At 45.2% G+C, this 19,899-nt stretch overlaps 1 protein-coding gene across 1 annotated transcript in view; it reads left to right on the top strand.

Annotated features, from left to right (window-relative positions):
* KIAA0556 (KIAA0556 ortholog) overlaps positions 1-19,899 on the top strand; it is a 190,311-nt gene that overhangs the window by 48,821 nt on the left and 121,591 nt on the right. The window contains exons 6-8 of the mRNA XM_029911288.1: positions 3,926-4,045; positions 13,348-13,606; positions 19,272-19,421. Of these exons, the coding sequence (XP_029767148.1) occupies positions 3,926-4,045; positions 13,348-13,606; positions 19,272-19,421 (529 nt within the window). The remainder of the gene's footprint in view (positions 1-3,925; positions 4,046-13,347; positions 13,607-19,271; positions 19,422-19,899) is intronic.

The following is a 19,899-nucleotide window of genomic DNA, read 5'->3' as shown; positions in this document are numbered from 1 at the left end:
AGCACTCCTCCTTCTTGGAACACCATCCCATGGTCGAAGAATCCAAAGCCTTCTCTCCGACACCACCTGCGTAGCCATTCGTTGACTTCCACGATTCGACGGTCTCTACCCAGGCCTTTTCCTTGCACAGGGAGGATGGACGAGAACACCACTTGCGCCTCAAACTCCTTTATCCTTCTTCCCAGAGCCACATAGTCTGCAGTGATCTGCTCAAGGTCATTCTTCGCAGTATCATTGGTGCCCACGTGGAGAAGCAGGAAGGGGTAGCGATCCGAGGGCTTGATGAGTCTCGGCAGTCTCTCCGTCACATCGTGTATCCTAGCTCCTGGCAAGCAGCAGACCTCTCGGTTTTCCCGGTCGGGGCGGCAGATAGATGACTCAGTCCCCCTGAGGAGGGAGTCCCCGACCACCACCACCCTCCTCCTCCTCTTGGGAGTGGTGGTCGTGGAACCCCCATCCCTAGGACAGTGCATCTTTTGCCTTCCGATCGGTGGAGTCTCCTTCTGCTCCCTTCCCTCAGATGGGTCATCTACTCCACTCTCCGCATTAGTACCTGTAGAGAGAACATGGAAACGATTGCTCACCTGTATCTCCATTGCTGGTACATGGATGCTCCTCTTTCTCCTTCTGGAGGTCACATGCTGCCAAACTTCTTCATCATCCGTCTGTCCCTGCTGCACCTGCTCTGAATCTTCAGAACATTGTGGCCGTAGAAGCATCTCCTGACGTCTGTCCAGGAAATCTTCATTTTCCCTTATGCAACGCAGAGTCGATATTCGTTTCTCCAGACCTCGAACCTTCTCTTCCAATATGGAGACCAGCTTGCACTTTGTACAGACAAAGTCGCTTCTGTCCTGTGGAAGAAAGACAAACATGGCACAACCTGTGCAGGTTACAACAGCTGATCGCTCACCTTCCACATCCCCTTCCTCTTAAGAGCTTCCTCAGCTGTTGCAAGAACTACTCAGAGAAACCTGCAGATGAAAGCCTCAGTGAGCTCTCCCCAGGCAAACTCCCTCTGTTAGCCTCTGCTGTTCGCCGCTCAGCTGGTTCGCTGCTGACTGCCCTTATATACCAGTCAGGCCCACTCAAGGCCCACCTGGAACAAAGCACTCCCAATTCACACTTTTCAAACAAACAAGCAAGCAAGCACACGGTCAAACTGACAAACTGTCCCAGCAACAGACACTCAGATACTCACCAACACAGCCCCCCTAATGCAACACTTAGGGTACCTCCTCTCGGACAGCTCCCAGGCAAACTCCCTCTGTTAGCCTCTGCTGTTCGCTGCCTATATATATAAGACATAGCATTGAGGGAACAAGACAGATTATCCACCTAGAGAGATCTGTGTATGTCAATCATCAGGCAAACAAATATATAGTTTCTAATTTGAGGTGAAAGATATATTATGGATCTTTGGGTAGTAGGCAGTTTGACCTCTGGAACTTCAGCTTTTTGTGGGTTTCCCACCAAGTTATATCGTAAACAGTTTTTCCCTTTTTGTCGACCCCTGGGGTTCTATATAACCAGACAGTGAGAGTCTCTTTGGTTTGAGAATCTAACAATAGCTGGAAGACCCCTTTCCTGGAAAATGCATACTTGAACTTTAGCTTAATTGATGCTCCCAGATGAGATGCCTCACCTGTTGGAATGTGCATATTGATTCTCATTGTCTTTCGTTCGGAGAGGAAGCCAAAGGTTTGGAATATGCGTAGTAGGATTGGTGGTATTCTTATTTGCCACAAACAATCAAAATGGCAGAGAGAGAACAATAATTGGTAAAATATATATTTGCAAGGCATATTTGACACCTATGCTGTTTATACCATCAAGTTGCAAACCTTTCAGTGTGTAGCACTTATAGATGCATTACTCTTGCTGACAGATCAAACTGTATTAGAAATTCCATTTATCTTTTTGTTTTCTTTGACACTAAGAGCTTTAGTCAGCTTCAAATAAAGGGAGGGGGGCCATCAGGTCAGGTCAGGCTTGAGTACTAGCTTGAGTACTATTTTGATGGCTGTTAGATGTCCAGGGCAGGTCGTAGCTGTAGCAAGAGTGTTTTTTCCCCATCTGCATCTGGCAAGACAAGTGAGATCTTTTCTCCCTGAGGTAGCCTTTGCCTTAACTGTCCATGTCTTTGTCACTTCACTACTAGGCCATGTCTACACTAGCACTTATGTCGGCAAAACTTTTGTCGCTCAGGGGTGTGAAAAAAAGACCTCCCCGCGTGACATAAATTTTGCCGGCATAAGCTCTAGTTTGCATAGTGCTCTGTTGTTGGGAGACCCTCTCCCGCTGACATAGCTACTGCTGCTCGTTGAGCTGGCTTTATTATATTGATGGGAGAGCTCTCTCCCATTGGCATAACGTGGCTACATGAGTGGTCTTACAGTGCTGGCACAGCTGCATTGGTACAGCTGTGCCATCTTAAGCTTGTAAGTGTAGACATGGCCTTAAATTGCTGTAATGTGTTCTACCTGGGCTACACTTTGGAACCATTCAGAATTCTTCAGTCTGCTTCTTAAGAGTAATAATAATACCTAGCTCTTATGAAGTACTTTTCATCAGTAGATCTCAAAGTACTTTACAAAGGAAGTAATTATCATTAGCCCCATTTTACAGATGAAGAAACTGAGGCACACAGAGCATTGAAGTGACTTGTCTGAGGTCACCTAGTAGGCCAATGGCACAGTCAGGAATAGCACCCAGATCTCTTGACTGCCAGTCCAGTGCTCTAACTAGTAGGCTATGCTGTGAAGTTGCCTGTTGGGAGCATATTAAACCAATGCTCTGTCATCTGTATCCGCTTCCAGTAAGTTTCTGCATGGAATCCAGGGTGTTGGTCTCTGCCCAAAATATGCTGTCACTGTTGAGATTAGCAGAGGCACTTAAGAAGCAACTCCTTCACTATAAATGAGAGGGAACTGCTGGCAGGACATTCTCCAGGAGCGGTCCTCAGCTTTGGAACTCGCTCCCCCACTTGCTCTGCCAGGGTCCAGATTGTTAACCTTCCAAGCATGCTGAAAAGCCCGTCTTATTTCCCTTTCTTAAGGCTGTTGAGGATGGTGTGAGTTAGTTGAGGTGGATGTATTTTATGGGCAGTCCTTTGTCTATGTTGTCATTTTTAATGTATGAGATAGGTGTCCACAGCACTGTATGGACATCTATAATTAATTTTATTTATTCAGATTTTTAAAACACATGTAGAAATCAGGTGATTACTGTTCCCCCCTTGGTGCAGATAGAATGTGGCTTTTTAGAGGAGGCAATGTCTTGCTTGAAGTAGTAGAGGGAATGTCAAACATCCCCTGGATTGATGCACAGAAGCACTCAGGACAAAATTTTGATGCATTCTGCTGACAGGTATTAGTATCAGGTGTGCAGGGTGTGTCACAGGGGTGGAAGAGGTGGTACAGGACCTGTCCTTCTGCCACATGGGTGACAAACGCACAGAGAGCAATAAAAAGTTCTTGTTCCCCAGTGTGCCTTCTCTACACTGTGGAGCACTTTGGGTTGACTATATGTTGGATTTATCAGAGGGTACAAGGGAGGCCTGGGGCACTTTCACGCACTCTTTCTGGGGCCTAATGCAGGCAGACCTCATGATGTCTCAGTCCTTGCACAGAAAGATATGAAGTTCTTTATGCCTGCACAGCACAGGCTGAATACAGTGTGAGTGCTTTCTCTTTGCTGCCTTGTTTTTAAATTCAAATATGTTTTATTGTTTAAAGTGTTTAAAATATTTCTAAGATAATTTCCCTAAACATTTTCTAATTCTTTTAAAAGTAAAACCTCCATTGTATATTGGAAGTATTGGGTTGCTCTTTTTTTTCTCTTCCACCCTTGACTGGTTGTATATGAGACGGAAATGTACCTGTAAGTGAAGCTACAGTGAGTTGTTCTGTATTTTTGCTTCCAGAATCTCAAGTCTCCCAAAAGTCCTGTCAGTGACTTTAAATTCACCACCCGGAACCCAGAACTGCAACTACATGGCGATGTGGAAAAGGAAAGAATACTTTTAAGTATTGATGATGTAAAGGTGTGGTACAGCCTTTTATGTTTTGCCAAACTTTATAGATAATCTGATAATAGAACAATTTTTATCAAAAGCTTCGCAAGGTGATTGGAACCTAAACCATTTCCTTTTCAGGAAGATGAGGGCCCCAGGCTGCCTTCATAGCTTCAGGCCATCCCCTGTCCCCATACGTACATATACATGTACACACACATGCCCTTCAACCAAATTCTCTAGCCTGAAATCTCTGCCTCTCCCCCCTCCTATGTCCCTGATCCCTCTGGCCCTTTGACTCCTCTGTCGTACTTCCCTACTCTATTCCCCTGGTGCACCATGCAGCAGCCTGCTAAGCCCCATAGTCACCCCGAAACTGTACTGTCCTTGCCTGCCCCTATGGTGCCCCTGAGCCCAATTTCACCCCCAGAGCCTAACTCATGCCTCCTGCAGCCCAGCTTTCCTGATTCACCAGGGATATTCATAGATTTATATTTTAAGGCCAGAAGGGAACCATTAGATCTCTACTCTAACCTCCTACATAACATAGGCCAGAGAATTAAATCCAGTTACCAAAAAAAAAAAAAAAAAAGTTGTAACCATGTAATTAGAGACTGTATCACAATGCATTCCTAACTGTCATTTCCTAACTTCTGACTGCTTGACTTTGCAACCTGAGTGTTCTTTTAATGTTTATAGTTTTTTGTATGTAATTTCCTAAGTTTATAAAAAAATAAGATGAAAAAAACAGGATTTCCATCATGTGGAACCCCATATTGACTCCCACATGATTCATCAGCAGAGTTAAAAGTTTTACATCCACAGCACGGACTGCTGCCACTTGAGCTAACAAAGTCAGTGATAGCAGTAGTAAATTGTCATCCTCTGTATTGAGGAAGGTGAAGCACAATGTCGAAGGACGACTACCTCCATGGCACGCCCTCAGGGTGGTCCTGCAGTGTTCCAATGCCTCAATTTTCCCCTTCCAGGCACTTGCAGTTCCATTCTTCACAGGGGATCACCTACTCCACCATATTTAATAACACAAATCCCATCTGGGGCACCATCCTGTGGTAGGCTGTGACATGACTGGTGCATCTGCTTCAGTTTGCCCTTTCTTCCAGCATCCCAGTAACTCCATGCAGGCTTTCAGAGCATAAATAGTCCTTTACAGGGTTAATTTATTACAGAAGGTCCCAAAACCATAATCCAGATTTTCCTAGCACAGTCAATCTTTCAAGTTCCACCAGTCTGTCAACATAACAACTACAGATCCAGTGTCTCTCACCATGCCCCAGCACTTCAGCATGGCTCTGGCATTTCTTACCACACCTCATCCCAGCACCTCTAGCTAGGGAGCTTCTCCATCCTGTTTCCAGCTCCTGCTTGGAGACATCAGTAGGCTCACCCTTTAATCATTCCCCAGCCTTCATCCCTCTGGCTTCAGCTCTGCAGCTCTGAGAGCAAGCAGGCATCTGCCTCCGTGGCTTTCAGCCTTCAGCTCTCTCTGGGCATGGCACTCTGGCCTTGGAAAGTTTGTAAGTGACCCTCTCCCAGCTGTCTTCTCACCTCCACCAACATGACCTGGATCCACTGCTCAGTAAGGAAATGCTCACTGCTCCCTCCTTCAGGGGCATCTCCTTCCTGAAGTTCTCAACCCAGCTCTGCTCTTCTTCTGAATTCTTCTAGTCTGGGTTCTGAACGCTCTCATGTCTTTGGGCTGTCTTATTTATAACTTTTTCAGGGCAGCCCTCCCTCCTAATTACACCAAACTAGGGCACCTGTACTTGGACTGGGGACCTGGGCCTAATTTCATTTACAGGGACAGCTACCCTGTTACACATACATTGTATTAGTGGATTTCACATCTGCTGGCTGGTATCAGAGGAATGTTGACATCAGAGGAATCTTGGGTTCTGTTCCAGGTTCTGAGGGGAAATTACAGACCATTCTGCCCCTGTTTTCCCCCAAGCCTGATACCTTTTGCCCCATTGATCCCTCCAACCTGTCTCAGTCCATCTCCACCTCAGCTTCTTGTCCCAGTTCCTTCTCTCTTTTCTGGCTCTTCATTCCAGTCTTCTCCTTTCACCACCATTCCAGTGTGGCTTCTTACTCTTTCTCCTCCTCACTGCCTGAGCACCAGCAGAGGGGAACATTGAGAACACCAGTAGAGACAATATCTTTGCAGTTAGTTCTTGTGCCTGGCATCCTAGTTGTTCTTGGCATCCAAGAGGAGCACTTGCAGGGCAAGTCCAGCTCAGCCGTGGGTATCCTGGGATGATGCATGCTCAGTACAAATGAAATCTTGGGAGAAGTTAGCTTCCAAATTCTAACAAGACTCTGTTGAACTTGTGTGCATTCAGATCTTCAGAGGCTTATAAATTGGCAAATTAGGGAGAATTTTCATAGGGACAGCAAAAAGCTGACACCAGGGCAACCCCCTGCCAAATTTAACTCCATGCTCCAAAGAATGGAAGCATTAGAGCTTCTCATTGAAACAGCTTTAAAAAAAATGTAATGTGGGCAAAGCAATGTATTTTTCCTTAACCTCTTTTTGGGAAATGGCTGAACTGTTTTTGCTGAAATCTTCCAAAAAATTCAGCATGAGCTTGACACCCAGCATGGAAAACTTCAGCCTGAGTGGTCAAAGTTTATCAAAGTAAAAAGCAGCTGAAAACTAGGTCTTATAATTGAAAGTATTATTAATAATAATTAATAAAGATTTCAATGCACACGAATATAGTCTGTTTTTTTTCACAGGGTCCCTGTCTCATTCAGGTCCCAATCATATACCACTAAAGTCAATAGGAGTAAAGGGAGCAGAATTGAGCCCTCATTGTATAGCAGAGGCAATGTGTTGGCTGGGTGGGGGACATGTGGGGTCACGTGCCCGCCCAGATTTTCTGCTTGGCTTGTACTGAACATGCTCACACAGACTGAGCATGCTCAGTAACACTGTTGAAGCTGGTTTCCGTCACTCTGATGGATGGTGCAGATTGAATGAGGCAGCTGTTCAGCACTGCTTTTTAACCTCATTATTCATTATATGGCACCAGGATTTATTTACTGCACACCGTCCAAACCCTGCACTGAATACGGAATTACTTATTTCCTCACAGCTTTTCTGCTATGCTGCTCACCATAGTATCTGAGTCTCACAGACATTAAAGAATTAGTATTCACAACACCCTTGTGAAGTAAGAAAGAATTATTAATCACATTTTACAGATGGGGATCTGAGATACAAAGAGATTTTGACCAACATTTACAAAAGAGTGCATGAATTTTGAGTGCCTCAGTTATTGGACACCCAGCTTGGGACACTTAGGGTGAGATTTACAAGGGAGATTTAAGCTAGCAGCTAAGTGCCTAAGTGCAGTGTTTAGGCACCACTGACATTCACAGAACCACAGTTTAGCTGCCGTGTAATCTGTTGGTGCCTAAAGTTTCTAGGTGTCTAATTTTCCTCCGGTAAAGTCCCCCTGGCAACTAAATTTCTGCCTCTGGGCCTGCACACAGCCTCCTGAAACTCAACACTGCCACGCAGCTTGGCACTTAACTCCTGCCTAAACCCCAGCAACATTCACAAGCTAGACATTCCCCTGCCTGTCTCACCTGATCTGGTAGACATGCTAAGAAGCTGCCTAAGAACATGTGTACCAAATCTTGGCCCTCACAAAAAGCCAGCTGAGGCGGTGTCCCCTAATAGCCGATGGTTGGAGCACTCCCTTAGGATGTGGAAGACCTGGTTTCAAATCCCTGCTCTGCTTGATTCAGAGCAGGGCCTTGACTCCGGGTCCCCCTTCTTAGCTGAGTGCCCTAAGCTAGAGGCAGTGATGAGCTCCCAAAATCCTAATAACTCTTCCCTACCAGGTCCTCAGCGGCACTTCGGCGGCAGGGGGGTGGGGGGGCCTTCACTCGCACCAGGTTTTCGGCGGCATTTCGGCAGCAGTTCCTTCACCCAGAGCGAGTGAAGACCCCCCCCCGCTGCCGAAGTGCCACTGAAGACCCGGTAGGGAACTGTGCGGTGAGTACAAGCCCCGTGTACCTGTCTCCCCCCCACCCATCCGACCCCAACCCACGTCCTGCCCCCGACTGCCCCCCTCAGAACCCGCAACCCATCAATTCCCCTGCTCCTTGTCCCCTGACCACCCCCTCCCGAGACCCCCCACCCTAACTGCCCCCCAGGACCCCACCCCTTACCCAACTCGCCCTGCTCCCTGTCCCCTGACTGCCCCGACCCCATCCAACACCACCCCAACAGACCCCCGGAACTCCCACGCCTACCCAACCCCCCCATTCCCCGTCCCCTGACCGCCCCCCCAGAATCTCCGCCCCCTCCAACCGCTCCCTGCCCCTATTCAACCCCTTCTCCCAGCCCCGGCCCTCTTACCATGCTGTTCAAAGCGGCAGGAGCTGCAGAGCTGCCCAGAGCGCTGGTGCCCTGCGAGGGGGGGGCGGGAGCAGGGGAGGGGCCGGGGGAGCCTCCCCAGCTGGGAGCTCAGGCAGGCCAGACAGGACAGTCCCGCGGGCCAGATGTGGCCCGCGGACCGGAGTTTGCCCACCCGCCGGCCCCTTTAACCACCGGTTCTACACCAGCTTCTAAATTTAACAACCGGTTCTTGCGAACTGGTGTGAACCGGCTCCAGCTCACCACTGGTTAGAGGGTATTCTGGGGTGTTGCTCTCTCACTCTCTTCTGTTCAAGTTGTTCCACTTTGTGTAAAATACTTTAATATTCAGGAGGTCAGAGAGAGAGTGACTGGATAACCTAGTGATTAGCACACTCCCCTGGCAGACCTGGGTTCCAGTCCCTGCTCCAGTGAATAGTTCAGTGTTTCATCCAAAGTCGAACCATTTCAACAAGCGAGTTTAAAAAAGACATCCCCCACCCCACCCCAGAATATCCCGTAGCCCAGTGGTTAAGAGATGCAATTAGGAGACCTACGTTCAAGTCCTTGGTCTGAATCAGGCAGAATGGGGACTTAACCTGGATCTCCTACATCCTGGGTAGTGCTCTAATGATTGCACTCTTGGGTATAAAGGAGGCGGCACCTCCTTTTCATTTTTTACTTGAGAAAGGGCTGTTCCGGTTTAGGTCCCTAACTCCAGGAGAGGGTTCACAGTTGTGAATTCTGAGCAGACTCCAGCCCAGAGTTAGGCATCTGTAATGGGTTGCCCCCTTTCAAGGCGCCACCTGATGGGCTGAAATATCACTGAGCCCGCGTGTTCTGCCAACATGGGCCCCCTTTAACCTGTCTCGCTGAGCCAGGCTCTTAAACCTCCTCTAGCACACACACAGGCAGGGCCACACCCAGCTGCAGAAAGACACAGATACTGAGATCAGCTCTGGGAAGACACAGCTTAACGGACTTGCCCCAGTACTCAGGGGCCACCTCCCTTAGAGTGCAGACCCAAAGGTATATTGTGCTGTATAGAAGAATCTGCACAGCGCATGCTCGTAAAAATGCACCCTCTTCCTCAATGTGAAAAGAGATATGCACCCCTTCTTGCCCCCCCAGTGAGAAATTGCACAAACTGGGTTTAATAATAAACAAATATATAAACTATAAAAGACAGATTTTAAGTGATTATAAGAGATAGCAAACAGAACAAAGCAGATTACTAAGCAAATAAAACAAAGCACGCAAACTAAGCTTGATTCACTAAAGAAATTGGTTACAAAATGTAATTTCTCACCCTAAATGTTGAATTAGATAAGATGCAGAGCTTCTGTAGCTCAGAGTTCCAGTTATTTCTTCTTACAGACTGGATCCCTATCTCTCAGTCTGGACTCACCCCTGCCTTTCCCTTCAGGTTAGTTCCTTTGTCCCTTCAGGTTCTTTCAGCAGTCCTTCTTTTTGGGTAGGCCATGGAGGAGAGTCTGGAATGCCTTCCCTCCCAGTCTTAAATAGAATTTACATAAGGCAGGAAGCATTTTGTTTCCCAAACTTGACCTCCCCATCCGGTGAGTGGAAAATTACTAGAAGTCCAAGATAGTGTTTAATACCAGCTGGCAGGACTACCTGACCTAGTAGTGTCACAGCTACATCCCAGGACAACTCTCAGGAAGGAGAAAGATTAGTATCTTCACAGTCTTGTTGTTTCTTCCTAATGGGCCATCAGCCCCATCTGGCTTTTCACTGTTGTACCTGAAGGGCTAGTTGTGAGTGACACCCAAAGTAGCACATTTGAAATACAGATACATGGTCAATATTCCTAACTTCAGATACAGAAATGATACAGGCATACAGATTGGATAATCATATTCAGTAAATCATAACCTTTCCAATGATATCTTACATGAGCCATCTTGCATAAAGTATATCTCAGTTATGCCATATCCATATCATAAGCATATTTCCATAAAGAATACGGAGTGTAATATCACAGCATCCAACTCCCTTTCAGGGGCAGGGCTTAGGCCCCGCCCTTCTCCTTGGCATTTCCTACTGGCTAGCTTAGGTGGCTTCCTGCTCTACACTCTGGCTTCTGTGAATCCCTTTTTTGGTGCCCAGCTGTCTTCATGCATTGTATGAGGAGTCCAGGCATCCAGCTCGGGGTTGTGAATTCCACTGGGTGGCAGGGTGCTCAGCACTGCTTTTGAATCTAGGGCCTAAGGCTAAGCATGCACAACTCCTGTGCACTTCAGCTACAATTCTGAATGATCAGCACTTCAGAAAATCATTCCCTAGCTAGCTCAAGTTGATTTCCCAGTAAATGAGGAACACACAATTATCAGCCACCTCTGAAAATGCTGATTTTAAGTAATTTATCCAAAATCCTATTAAAAAACTTTAGCAGAGCCAGGACTAGAACCCAGTTCTCCTTGGACTTAGTCCAGCACCTTAACAAGAAAAAACATCTTTTGTCTTTCTCTATTCTCCTGCTCCCCCACTATGAACTTTTCGAGTAAATGAGCTTGGGTCCTACAGCCATCAATCTTGGTTACTATTCAGACCTGTCTTATTCACTGCCTCTCCTTTTGTATGTAATTTTCTAGATTTAAAAAAAAATGAAAAAAAGGAAATTCTGTCATGTGTAACTTTAATAATATTCACCTGGGTTGTCAGTAGGATTTGAACCTAGGACATTCAGATCCCCACCATAGATACCGCAACTTGAGCTAAAGTTGTTAGCAGTAGTAGGCTGTTATTGTCTGTGGACCAGCTACTGCTAGAGTCGGACGTGTATTGCACTGAAACAGTGAGTTACGCATGCAGGAGTAGCCCCATTCTATAAAAAAAAGAGTCAAGCAGATACATTTGGCAGATTATTTCTGAGAGGAAATGTGGCTAAATTGAAGAAACTTAGGTTCTGTTCTGAGCTATGCCAGATGTGATCTTGTATAACATTTCAAGGCATATTAAAACAAACAAAAAACCCTTGGCCATTGGCATATTTTATACAATCCCTGTTCCAGTGCTTATTGAGCTTTTATTCTGGGACATCCATTGAGTGGTTTTCTTCAACTGCCATGGGTACCAGGATGGATCCCCAACATGCCAACCTCTTCATGGGCCACCTCAAGGAAGAATTTCTGGATAAAGGCAACATGAAACCAACTATATGCCTGAAATACATCAATGATATTTTCATCCATTAAATGTCCCTGTTCTGTTCACTCTCTCTGAAACATCTGGCACTGGCTGCTGTCAGAAGACAGGATATTGGGCTAGATGGACCATTGGTCTGACCTCGTATGGCCATCCTTAGGTTCTTATCCTTTAGACAGACAACCTAAACACTGATTTCCACTACAATATCAACAACTACCATCCATCAAACTTTGTAGAACGCTTCAACACCAGCATCAACTTCCTGTACAGCACAATCAGTGTCAACAATGGAACCCTACAGACAACTATATACAAGAAAGCAACAGATCACCACCCTTACTTCCACTGATCCAGCAACCACTCCAGAACACCAAGAAATATGTTATCTACAGCCAGGCACTTAGATACCACAGAATATGCTCTGAAGAGAAAGTCCAGAATGTGCACCTTAACACACTTAAAGCCACCTTCATTAAACAAGAACGCTTCACTAGAGAAGTAGATAGCCTCCCCAATAATTTATGGCTCTTGCAGAGAAGGGGAGGCAAAAAGATTAGGAGAATGGAAAGAAAAGAAGAGCCACCCCTCTGTATTTTAAAAAACAAGGAGAAACACACAATACTACAAAAATGCTACAGAATTAAAATAACTTTTGGCTGACTACCTGTAGCTCAGAGTCTTAATATGACAATAACAACGAGGAGTCCGTTGGCACCTTAAAGACTAACAGATTTATTTGGGCATAAGCTTTCATGGGTAAAAAACCCACTTCTTCAGATGCAAATAAATCTGTTAGTCTTTAAGGTGCCACCGGACTCCTCGTTGTTTTTGTGGATACAGACTAACACGGCTACCCCTCTGAGTATGACAATGACATTTCCATTTTTGTAAAAATAAAATAAATAAGAGTTCATTATGCCATACATCTCTCAGAAAGATACTAGTAATATATTAGAGAGACAAGGTGAGTAAGGTAATATCTTTTATTGAACCAACTTCTGTTGGTGAAAGAGACAAGCTTGCAACCTTACACAGAGCTCTTCTTCAGGTACTCAGAGTGTCACAGCTAAATACAAGGGTGGAACAGATAAGGAGTTAATATGTTTTGCAAGAGAGCATTCACCATGAAGGGGGAAGTTAATACCTCCTCGGCCATAGGACAAAGGAGTATTAGTGAGTTACAGATTGTTGTAATGGGCCATAGTAATATATAGTAATATATTATAGTTCACAATATTATTGTAATAAACAGGTTTGTTTGTAATAACTGGTGAAGGCTTCTAAAGGGGATTACTGCCAGATTGAAAGCCACAACTGTGAGAAATAAACATTAATCCCTCTGGAACACTGGCAACAGAGAGCTGAGTTAAGATTGTCTAGGTATGACCTTGCTGAGTAGGGCTGATTTGCCAAAGGAAAATGTTTGTGAGCACTGTTGCTGTGTATATGGGAGAAGGTAAGGTGTGTAGCTGTATACTGTTTCCTGGCTTTTGTAGATTTAAATTTTGCATTGCTGTCCCTCAGCGACTTACGTTTTAATTTAAAAATTATTTTTTTTGAAATTTAGTCTATTTACTCAGTTTCATAGCTTTCCCTGAAATACTATACTTCCATGCTCTTGCTTGCGAAGGCCCAAAATGTTTCCAGCTGTGTGTATTTATAAAAAGCATTTGTATTTTTTTATTTTGGGGGTGGGAGGAGCAGCAGTTTAATTGGTTTTATTTTGAAAGACATATGTGAGATTTTGCTGACAAATCTGTCTGGATTGTACCAGGAATTGAGAAGAAGTTTGGAACTCCGTGTAAGTCAGAAAAGGATGGAGAAGGACTGTTCTAGTGATGACTATGACTCTGTTGAGGAGGATGTGCTTTTGGAGCATTCTCAGGTGGAAGAGACAGTTGCAAGTTTTGGAAGCCTCCAGTTGCCCAGCAGTGAGTCATTACTGAAGGATGTTCCGAAGTATCAGGAGGCTGGAAGATGCTGTGACCTCGATGCTGGTGCTCTTGTGCTGGAATTTAAGCAGAATCTGACAAGTAAGTCTTTGTGTCCTGTACCAGTTCAACTGCAGTGTTGCAGTAGTAATTCTAGTTTTTATGCATAGAGTTTGTGACTAAAAGGGAACCTTATGTCATCTAATCTGACCTCTTGTACAACACAGGCCATTATGTTTCACCCAGGTATCCCTGCATTTAGGCCAATAACTTGTGTTTGATTATAGCATATCTTCCAAAAAGGATTCCAGTCTTGATCTGAAGAATTCAAGAGATGGAGAATCTACCACTTCCCTTGGTAGTTTGTTCCAATGTTTAATCACCCTCGCTGTGAAATATTGGTGCCAATTTGTCTGGTTTCAGCTTCCAGCCATTGGTTTTTGTTCTGCCTTTCTTCACTAGATTAAAGAGCCCTTTAGTACCTGGTTTATTCTCACCATGTAATCAAGCCATCTCTCAACCTTCTTTTTGATAAACTGAACAGATTGAGTTCTTTACGTCTCTCACTGCAAGGCATTTTCTCCAGCCCTAGAATAATTTTTGTGGCTCTTTTCTGCACCCTTTCCAGTTTTTCAATATCCTGTTTAAATGTGGACACTAGAACTGTATGCAGTATTCCAGTGCTGGCCTCACTAATTGTAATGGGAGACTGTCTCCCTAGACCACGTCCCCTAGTCATCAGCGCACTGGCTAGTCATACCACCTAGTGGGTTCAAGTCCTGGTTTGGCAGTAGTGCCTGGTGGGTTCAAGTCTGAGGGTAGTAGTAGCACATAGTGGGTTCAAACCTGGGGGTTGGTTGTAGTGCCTAGTGGGTTTGAGCCTGGGGGTTGGAGGTAGGGGAACCCAGGTCCTCTCACTCCTCCAGGTTCCAACCCAGGGACCTGGGGCAGACAGTTCAGGTGTGCAACGTGGGCCAGGGTATCATCCAGCCTATTCCATGGGTTACTTCCTATTGCATCCCTGCCTCTCCAGAGGCACAGTGAAGGCCTGGCTAACAACCTGCAACATGTATCCCCAGAAGGGGGGCAGGAGGTTCCCTTCCCCACTCAGAAGCAGATTCTGTGCTGTCTCTTCTGCAGTGGTTTGCGGTTTTGAATCTTTTCAGGGTGGTGTGGAGTTCCTTCTGGATTCCTGTATGAGCTACCAGTGGAGGTCTGCTCCCTTGCACTGACCGCCCTGACTGAGCCGTGCTGTGCCTTGTAAGCTCCATCTCCATTGACAGCACATCCAGAAGGCTCTGCTGGGTAGAGCCTCCTGTGACCAGAGCTACTCCTTAACCCCCTCTTCCCCAATGTGGGGGTTGTACAGCCCATCACACCAACCCAGAGTGAAATCACCTCTCTACTTCCCTCTTTATCCATCCAAGGATCTTATTATCCTTTTTTGCCACAGCATCACACTGGGAGCTCATGTTTAGTTGCTTGTCCACTATGACCCCTACCTCCTTTTTACAGTCACTATTTTCCAGGATAGTCTCCCATTCTGTAAGTATAGTCTGCATTCCTTGTTCCTAGATGTATAACTTTGCATTTGGCTGTATTAAAACACATATTTTTTATCTAGGTTACCAAGTGATCCAGATCACTCTCTATGACTCCCCTATCCTCATTATTTACTGTTCCACCTATCTTTGTTTCATCTGCAAATTTGATTAGCCATGATTTTCCATTTGATTCTGGATCATTGATGTAAATGTTGAATAGCATTGGGCCTAGAACTGATCCCTGTGGAACACCGCTAGAAATACCCCATTCAATGATGATTACTTTTTGAGGCCTGTCAGTTACACAGTTCTTCATCCATTTAATATGAGTGTTGTTGGTATTGGACATGGCTAATTTTTATGCAGAATATCATGTGAAACCAATTCAAATGTCTTACAAAAGTCTAAATCTATTATATCTTTCCTGTTACCTTTATCAACCAATCTTGTAATCTCATAAAAAAATGAAATGAGGTTTGTTTTATAAGATCTGTTTTCCATAAAACCATGTTGACTGGCATTAATTATATTCCTGTCCTTTAATTCTTTATTAATTGAATCCTATATCAGCTTTTCTATTAATTTGCACAGTAATTATGTCTTCTTTTACGTCCTCTGTTCATTCCCACTTGTGGCATATGGTGCCCCGGCATCAAGCTATGGAACTGCCTTTAAAAGCCATGTCTGTTTGTAGGGTGCACAAGTGGTCTCACACAAGGGGAATGTCATCTCCCTACACTATATAAAGGAGTGCACCCCCTGACTGCCTCAGTTCCTTTGCTGTTGCTGTAGAGAACTAACAGAACACCTCATGTCCTTGAATTGCTCCATTGTAGTCTAATTCTCTTCTTGTATATAGTTTAGTTAAATCAGTTTTTAGTGTAGTGTAGTTTTTAGCACAGTATAAGTAGCTACCCTCTTTGGGTAATGGCAGGGGCCATGTTGGGTCGTGAGCCATGTAGGGCATTTAAGAAATGTGGGTCCTGCCCTGCAATAATTCCTGAGATGGACACTTATTTCAGATGTGTCTGTAGTGCTAATTTTGATTGAATGAATGGGATCAGAGAATCAAAGGTGTTAACATGACCCTATTGCTATTCCACACTAAACAGTTAAACATGGGTCAGGGTTTCTAGAACAGAGACTGTAGCCTGCCTAGACCAGGGGTCGGCAACCTTTCAGAAGTGGTGTGCCGAGTCTTCATTTATTCACTCTAATTTAAGGTTTTGCGTGCCAGTAATACTTCTTAACGTTTTTAGAAGGTCTCTCTCTATAAGTCTATATTATATAACTAAATTATTGTTGTATGTAAAGTAAACAAGGTTTTTAAAATGTTTAAGAAGCTTCATTTAAAATTAAATTAAAATGCAGATCTTATCAGTTTAGTGCAGTGGTTCTTAACCTGGGGTGCACGCACCCCCTGGGGGTGTGAGATGCCCTTTCTGGGGGTGCGAGACATGCGAGATTTTTTTAGAAGGTAAATCATCGAAAACACAAATTAAGTACAGGCACATAAGTACAACTACTTTGTTTCATCAAACCTATGTATTTATTAACATCATACATGTTTTAACAATTGCTGTAATATACAAAGTTTTTAAGTTTTAAAGTTTTTAAGCTAATTGTAGTGTAATTTTTGATAAGGGCTGCAGAGCGCTGGGACCAGGCCAGGAGCAGAGCCCTGGGCTGGCTGCCAGTACCCCAAGCCGGCAGGAGGGTTGAGCAGGGCCAGAGGCCCAGACCCCAGCTGGCAGGGGGCCAGCAGCGAGGTGAGCGGGGCTGGCGGCGGGTATCCCAGGCTGGCAGCAGGCTCAGCAGGGCCGATGGCCGGGACCCCGGCTGGCAAGGGGCCGGTGGCCGGAGCCCCAGACCGGTAGCGGGTTGAGCGGCTCAGCCTGCTGTCGGTCTGGGGTTCCGGCCACCGGCTCCTGCCAGCCGGGGTCCCGGCTGCCGGCCCTGCTCAGCCGCAGCTGGCCGGGGGTTCCGTTCACTCAGGCCGTCAGCGGGCTGAGCGGGGCTGGCAGACAAAACCCCAGACCGACGCTGGGCTGAGTGACTCAGCCTGCTGCCGGTCTGGGGTTCCATCCTCCAGTTCCTGCCAGCCGGCGTCCTGGCTGCCAGCCCCGCTCAGCCTGCTGCCGGCCGGGGTTCCATTCACCCAGGCTGGCAGCGGGCTGAGTGGGGCCAGCGGCCGGGACCCCAGCTGGTAGCAGCATGCCAGTAAAAATCGGCTCACGTGCCGCCTTTGGCACGTGTGCCGCAGGTTGCCAACCCCTGGCCTAGACCATTAAATATCTTTATAACCTTTTTTTAAAGATATAGAATAAATGGGGGAAAACAGTTGAAGCATTTGAAATGTAAAGTGTTAAGTGAGGATTTAATTTTAACAGTATTCCTTATTACCTTTCCCTTTAGCTGTCGAGAGTTTTTAAGGGAAAAACCCATCTGACGGTCTTTTAGGTGGTATTAAATATGGTAATTGATCTTTCTGGGGACAAGAAAACTAGTTAGTTGAGGTGGGCTGGAGCTGTGGTTTTTGCTGAAGTCAGATTCTGCTTTCCCTAAGGCTAAATGAGGCAAACACCCACAAAAGAGAGAGAAAAGAACAGTAAAGATAGAAAATGCAGCTTCGGTCTCTAGTGCTGACTCTCACTTGCAACCTTGCTGCTGGAGAAACACAGACACAGCATACGATCTGATCAGCCGTATTAAGACCTGGCAAACTAGTACCAGCATTGGGCTTTGTGTCTCCTGTGTGCAATGGATACAGCTTTTAAAAGGCAGTTCTGCAGCTCAATGCCAGGGTCACTATATCCCACAAGTGGGAATGCATAGAGGCAGTTACTAGTAAGTGACCTCTCTTTTCTGTGAGTTGGGTCTTCAACTCTAAACCTCTGTCATCAATCATTTAAACTTTAAAAGTTTGAGGACAACATTTATTATCTGAATGCTTTCCATTTTTCAAAAGTTCTATTTTTTTTAAATGGTTACCAATAAGGACATAGATTCTTGGCTGCAACTTCTCTTTCACTATTGCCCTTGCAGGCGGGGTCACGTCTCTCTCTTGCCTTGTGCTTGAGGCTGAAATGTCATTTTGACTGCCGAGCAGTCTTGTTCTTCAAAAGCAGAAAGATCAATGGTCCTGAAAGATCCAAAGAAGAAACACAGGACTATCTTTGCTGCAATGTCCTTCTGCAGCCCCCCTTTGTGGGCCCAGAAGCTGCCATGAGTAGAGATGGGGGGAGAGAAAGGTGAAGGGGAGGTCACTGTCTCTCATTCTTATAACCCTCTCCCCTCTTTAAGGATTACCCCCAGCTGGGGAGCAGGTGACAAGCAGTCTCTTGTAGATGTGAGGTTTGAACCATCCCTGTGATGAAATGTAAATTTTTTATTCACATCTTCCCCCTGATGGAGAATGGCCACTTAAGCAGGTGATAGTCTTTTAACATCTGGCTGGGTGTTGGCCTGACTTTTATTCCTGAGAAACTGGTTTGGACCTGCTTTTCTTAACATTGGAGCATGTTATAACAATGTTATACAGTAGAATCTTGTAACTTTACATACAATACTGATACACATAGTTTACCAGGACAATAATGTTCAGCATATTATGAGCTTTCAAATGATAGCTCACAAGGCATACTTTGTACAAAATTTATCATAGTCTTGTAAAAGTGGTGAACATAATAGTATAGATCATCACATCTTCCCTTGTAATCCAAAATTTGTGTCTAAATCCTAATCTACATTTAACAAGTTTTGTTGGCCTAACTATGTTGGCAAGGTATATGTTTTTATTTACAGATGTATTATGCTGGTAAAAGCCCTAGTGTAGATACAGTTATACAGGTATTAGGCGCTTCGTACTGGTATAGCTTATTTAGCTTCATTGTACTTGAATAAGCTATATGTAAGCACTTCTATAACAGTATAACTACATCTACACTAGGGGAAAGGTGTGTGTGTGTGTACTGCTTTAACTTTGCCAGCATAGTTAAAGCAGCAAAACTCTTGTTTGTAGACAAGGCCTAATAAGTCTTCACTGAGTTGCTGCTCCTAAATCCAGTTGAATTTCACTTGACTAATGTGTTTAGTGTGCAGGAGCTGGGTGATGGTGGTAGCCTGTGATATACAGGAAGTCAGGCTGGATGATCTGGTGGTTCCTTCTAGCCTTAAACTCTGTGACTCTAGTTCTCATACTCTTCTCACTTGTTTTTCTGCAGATGTGAAACAGGAACGAATTCTGTCTGCAAAGAGGAAAGATGCTGCTGAAACCTACATTCCAATCAGACCTATGAAGGTCAGAAGTAAAATGGCTCGGCCACTTTCTGCTGGACCCCTGCACCAGGAGGGACATGAAAGAACCTGTTCTAGTAAGACAGATGAGAATATGTAAAGTATACAGTGTGAGCTTCCATTCTCCTTCCCCTGCCCTGGCTCAGATGTTGTCCCTTCTGCACACTTCTATCTTCACTCTCCTGGGCTGTTGCCCATTTTTATGCTTCCTCTCATCTCAAAATTCCATTGACTTCAGTCAGTGGAACAGGAGCAAGCCCATGGCTATATATGCCATCTCTCTGCTTCCTCATTCTTCTTTCCCTACCCCCACAGAATGAAGACTTCTTCCCCTCCTTTTCCATCCTCCCTATTGCTCTATACTTGCCCCCTTTTCTTTACACAGACATATTCCCTATGGTGAAAGGGTGCTGACAGGAAGGCAGCCTCTGCATGTCAACTACTGGATCTTCAGAGGAACTGTCAAAAGATGGTAGCTCTCTGTAATCCAGCCACTCCCCTTAGGCAAGTTCACCATCAGTTACAAAAAGATGTTTTTTTGGGGGTGTGGAGGAT

Source organism: Terrapene carolina, unplaced genomic scaffold (genome assembly GCF_002925995.2).
Source record: "Terrapene carolina triunguis isolate 2854851 unplaced genomic scaffold, T_m_triunguis-2.0 Scaffold93, whole genome shotgun sequence".
Taxonomy (NCBI): Eukaryota; Metazoa; Chordata; order Testudines; family Emydidae; genus Terrapene; species Terrapene triunguis.
This window is presented reverse-complemented; position numbering and strand designations above follow the sequence as displayed.